At 36.3% G+C, this 5,764-nt stretch overlaps 1 protein-coding gene across 1 annotated transcript in view; it reads right to left on the minus strand.

Moving 5' to 3' along the window:
• park7 (parkinson protein 7) overlaps nucleotides 1-5,764 on the minus strand; it is a 14,860-nt gene that overhangs the window by 4,395 nt on the left and 4,701 nt on the right. The window contains exons 3-5 of the mRNA XM_015379164.1: nucleotides 4,520-4,579; nucleotides 2,431-2,500; nucleotides 194-280 (exon numbers count right to left, since the gene is read on the minus strand). Of these exons, the coding sequence (XP_015234650.1) occupies nucleotides 194-280; nucleotides 2,431-2,500; nucleotides 4,520-4,579 (217 nt within the window). The remainder of the gene's footprint in view (nucleotides 1-193; nucleotides 281-2,430; nucleotides 2,501-4,519; nucleotides 4,580-5,764) is intronic.

The raw sequence follows: 5,764 nt of genomic DNA on the forward strand, positions 1-5,764 counted from the left end.
GACTTGGACTTGAGCTCTCAAGACTTGAGACTTGACTTGGACTTGCAAAAATTGAAGTGAGAACATGTCTGATATCAAGGAGGATTTTCTGTTTGTCTGTTGTCAATAGAAAATAGTTAAGTTTTAAAATATTCACAGGGCATGAAAACCTTTGTAGGGGATTGCAGATAATAGAGATCTATAATGTTCTCACCTCCAGCCATCATCTTCTCCTTCATGCCAGGATGCGTGGTGACTGTGCTGCCGTAACCAATGCCATGAGCTAGGAGAGCGGTTGGACCTTAAGAAGGACAAAGCAGTTTAAGATCTTTTAGACACTGAAAATGAATGAGTGTCAAGTTCAGTGTCTAATGCGGAGAGATAAAAAAACTAAAACTAAAACTGTATTCTGAAGTCTCATTTTATACTCAGGGAAACAATAACCAAATGGCACATATGCAGAATATCCAATATCATTGTGTCCTAAAGTTGTCCTCAACCTTAGCTATGTTACTAAGAATACACCTATACAGTATACAGTTTCAGAACCTCTCTAAAGACTTTGCAACACACTGGAGAGGGAGGGAAGTAAGAAAAGGAGAGGCTGAGGACAATGACTTCTGCTGCATTAACTTTGCTAATGCCCTAGCGCTGCTCTGAGCTCATCCAAAAACTGGTAATAAATAGAAAGTTATTGATCATGCGGCTTTGGCTGCTTTCCCGTGTGTTCTCAAGATTCTGCTTTCCACACTGCCAGAACAGCAGACCGCCAGTTAAATCCAAGCTACTCCTGTTACGAGTCGCCACCCAGAGGACGCCAGTCTGGATGAAGAAGCAAACAGCATGGTAGATTCGCCTTACAAATGAGGTCAAGATAAAATTCTCATGTTGGTCTCATGACGGAGCCTCAGTGGTTCATTAAGGCGTGTGTTCCTGTGAGGATTTCAGTCAAATTTAGGACACCCTTCAATCCACTTTGCCGCAGCGGCCCCCTGTCCCTGTTTGAAACATCTTTCCAGTGTCCTTCCTCTGTCCATGAAAGCCGTCAGATAAGCTCTAAGTGCTTGTGGGTTTATTCAGCGACAAAAATCACATGTACAACCTCTCACTTGTGTTTTACAAGAAGAGAGGAAGCAAGAGAGGTCATCTAATGAAGAATCCCTAAATGCAGATGAATAAATCTCAGGTTATTCTCTTTCAATATATTTTGCTCTCCTAAATCTGCAGTGGAAACATCTGTTTCATGTTTTTTGCTTTTAGTGGCATAGGAGGCCTCTCTCATCATATTACTTCAATGTCTCTTCAGGTTTTCCTCCATGATTTCAGGCAGAAGGCTTTTTGAGTACTGTAGCCCATTTCTTCTGTCTGTTTCTATTTATCCAAATGTCATTTTTAAAGAGAAAATCAGAGAAATTAAGAATTTTAAAGTTGCATGATCAAAAGAAATAACATAGCAAAAGATCAAAAACATTTATAAAAATGACAAAAAATAATAGAAATTGCAGCACTTTGCAGTACTGAATTAGAAAGACCCTTACATTTGTTGGCTCATAAGAGTTTGCAAATACCTATGAAAATGCTTTGTGCTTTGAATCAAACCATGGTTAAAAAACTTTGTAAATGTGACACATTATCTGAAAAGTTGAACTAAAAAAACACGACAAAAAAAAAAATCTCTTTCCTTCAACTACAGCTAATGTCAGCAGGAAGCTTTAGATGTGTTAGAATGATCTAATTATTATTAAAAGTTATGAGTCTGAAGAAGGATGGAAAAAAGAGAGCATCCAAAGGTTTCTCTATTGAGGACAACAATAGTCTGCACTTTTCTACACTAAGAACTAACATTGCATGACTGTCTTTTCTGCCCAAAGACAACTTCCAGGAATCATTTTTGGACACAAATGATCAAATCACATACATGTTTGAAAAAAATCTGGAATAGTCTGATGAAATCAACCTAAAAGTTTTTAGCTTTAATTCAAAATTGTAAGTTTGTCATAAAAATGCTGCATCATCCTGAGAAAACAATACACAAAGTGAAACAAGGAGTTGGCAGCATCATGCTGTGGGGTAAATTTTTTCATTCCATTTTACCCAATACTTCATTTTGCCTTCTCCTCCCTAGCAGTTTCTTTCAAATAAAACATAAAAACAAGGTTTTGCAGCCATTTTCTTTTTGTTCTGTTTTGTTTATAAAACCTGCCATGGTAATATGGGTGTGCAAACTTTGGGATCTAGAACACAGTTCACAAATCATACACCAAATAGAACATGCTGCAAACTGCATGCATACAGATGTATGCAAACGCTTCCAAAACAGTATACAAATTATGACCAAATCAATTATCAGGCCTAAGGTCACATCATATCTCATTTTCAACCTACAGACAGAGGTTGCCATCAGTAGTTAGCCCTGAATAATTAAAGCTTGTTTGTTTTCACGAGCTGTACCTGCACAGATGGCTGCAATCAGGCCTTTTCTGCCATCTTGCTCCTTTAACACCTCCTTCACAGCAGGAGACTGGAAAAAGAAGGAAACAGATGCACAGTGAGTCATTTTCAGACCATGTGATGATAATGTGTATATGCTGACTATATTATATTAAAACAGCACATTGGCAGTGATTTCGCACATGCAACAATCTGCAAATGCAGCATGCTTAAGCACAACCTAACCTTTATATAATTACGATTCCTTTAAATACAGAGAGATACATTTTGAACAGACTAATCCTTCATAACGCAGAGACTGTGACTAAATAAATCTCAATGTGTTAGAAAGAACAGATGGGACTCCATACATCGACGGTACAATATTTTAATACTTTGGCAAACATTTCATTTTGTATTTATAGAAAAAAGGCCCTGGTTTTATACCACAGTCTAAAGTTTGTATATAAGGTTTAATTATTAAAAAAATTCCACTGCTACCCCAACAGATGGTGGCAGAGCAGATCCAACTCTGCACAACTTGTTATATACTCGACAAGAACTGAGAAATTTGTTCTAGTTCTGAAGGTGGCAAGAAGTGTTGAGTGTTCATGCTTCAGCTCCCAAACTCATAAAGTCCTGTCCACGGCAGCTCACGTCCCACATGTAAATGAAAACAACAGTAGCAAAAAGGTAGAGGAGACGTCTTTCGTACTGATGAGAGCAGAACGTTTCAGATTACTTCGATGCATCAAAAAAAGTTACTTTTTTTTTTTCGATCAATCACACAACTGGTCTGGAACACGGTGTGAGAAGAAAATTCTACCCAGATGTGTCGAGAACAAGCAATAGACACCCTAAAAACAAGGCTGTGAGAACAAAACTACATCTTTTTGTTGTTAAGGATGTAAGAGAGAGAAAAAAAAAAAACTTAACTTCTCACAGAACAAGCTTTCTAGAAGATGTACATCTTGTTGCTGAAAACACTAAAGGACCGTTGCTTCCTGAAGCAGTCTGCTTTGTAAACTGCTTCAGTTTCGTCTCTTGCCTGTTGTCCAGGTGAACACCAAAGTATTGATTATGGCTGAATGACTTGCTAAAGATCAAAATTCTTATTATTTTTCAAACAATATTGCGATGTCAATTTACACGCCGTTTTCCTTTGCAATAAGCACTGACCATGTAGATGTTTTTCATCTTCAAAGTATTTCACTTTTTTCCTGACCATTAAAGCTTGCTTCTCTAGAGTCCATTGTTGCAAGACTTTACTGTAACCTTTGCAGGAAACAGTTTTTACTCGTACTATCAATCACAGATCTGCACTGCAAAAACAATCTAGAAATAAATCAAAGTTTCTTAAATAAAGTATATTTACCCTTAATCTGAGTAAGTATTTAAAATGATTTGCTAATGGAATTAGTATTTTTACAATTGTGTTTTCCCATTTTAAATGTAAATTGTCTTGTTCCATTGGAAAAGAGTCTCACTTACCTCCTCAATTCAATAACAAATACATTTATTTTAAGAAAAAAAATTACTTATTTAGATTAAAATGTTTTGCAGCAACTCTTTCTTCCCTATCATCCAGGTGCAGGACATCAGAGCTGGAGAACCAGGAAGGAACCCTGCTCTACAGAGCGTTATATAATTAAAGTTGGACAGTTACCAAAGAAGCAAAAGTGTGTTTGGATAGAGGTTAATGAACACCACCTGTAGCATACAGTAAAGTTCTAAAGTACAACACAACCAGATCGTCCTTAGTATCTTAAGAGAATTGAGTACGTTTGCATAGCTGCTCACCTGTAATGATGGAATCACGTCTCCATTGAATGATTATAGAAATATCAAACTCATCCACCACAGAAACAGATTATAATGACGTCAATATTAGGAAACAACCTTAGAAAGGCAGTTTATGAAGTAGGTTTTTCAAGATGTATGTTATTTATGTTCTAATCTATCTTTTCTATTTTTTTTTTATTCTTTTTTTTTTAAACAGATTTTTACATTTAAACTGAGTCTATACTTGCTTTCAAATCCACTGGTGATCGCTGCTTATAGAGGAAGGGAAATTAATAAATTACCAAAGCATTATGGGTAATTTTGTTACCTCTGCCAGATTCTGGGCCCCTGGCATTCCTCCTGGTAGAAGCACCACATCATAAGGACCCTTGAAAAGAAACCAGCACATAAAACATTTTACAGCTTAAAACAGCAACCATCGGCTAGCATCATTAATACAGCTCAATAGGGGTCAGGACATAAATGAAAAGGTAGATAGTATTTTAGGTTTTAATGGCTTTTATAAATGGATATTAAATGAGAAGAAAAGGTCTTGCAGATTTAGTGTTTTAAATGGAGATTCAGATTTTAATTAAACACTGAGATGTCCTTGTACTAGTTTGCTTTACACTTTTATGCCCCTGTCAGATTTTTACATTTCTTTCAAATAACATAAATGTCCATGTAGTTATAAACTGACAAATTGGGATTTTATGTACAATTTAAAAAGCACCTTAAAAGGATATGGTTTTGAAAATTGAAACAAAAATCCTAAAAAATCTGAAAAATGTGTTTTTATTACACCTACTACATACTAAATACTCAGAAATACAACCCAGTGACACCCATGTCTTTTAGAAATAAACCAGTTTTTCTTTGTGGGATAAATTTGAACCCATTAGATGAAAGACTTCTGTAAACATCTTCCAACTCCCGTTTGAATTCAGGCCTGGACTATAACCAAGTCATTTTAGTGCAAAAATATGTTTTTAACTAAACCCTCACATCAAGCATTGACTGTTTTCTTCCACTCCCCTCCTGTTGGTCATTGCTTTAACCAGCTTCTCTTTCCCTGCATTAGAAAAGCATGGTGGTGCCATAACCAAGAGTCCCTATTGGGGATTCTTTGGGGATCAGGCTTATGTGCAGTGTTAGCTTTTCAACACATGCTGCATTATGCATTAAGGCCAACATTTGTCATTTTTTGCAAGCTGCAAGCAAGACTGTGGTTACTTCTTTTAAAAAATGCTTGATTCTTTTCATATCAAAGAAAGGACAGATTTGCAAATTACATGACAAAAAAGTTCTCCGTCCAACTCCTCCTTCAGAGTATTTTAATGTTTTAATTGCAAATCATGTACATTTAATTGAAAGTCAATATCTTAGTAGGTTTACAGTTTTTCTATATTCTTTATTTTCAGATCAGCCATTTAAATACTGTATTATAATCTCAAGATTCTTGCCAACACATTTCAGAGTCTTCATCCTCTGACATGGGAGTTGGCTCAGTTTCCTGGACAGGGCCGCTTTTTACAGCTACTTTTTGTATCTCTGCTTCTGTCTCCTTGAACCC

Source organism: Cyprinodon variegatus, unplaced genomic scaffold (genome assembly GCF_000732505.1).
Source record: "Cyprinodon variegatus isolate N-32 unplaced genomic scaffold, C_variegatus-1.0 Scaffold186, whole genome shotgun sequence".
Lineage (NCBI taxonomy): Eukaryota > Metazoa > Chordata > Actinopteri > Cyprinodontiformes > Cyprinodontidae > Cyprinodon > Cyprinodon variegatus.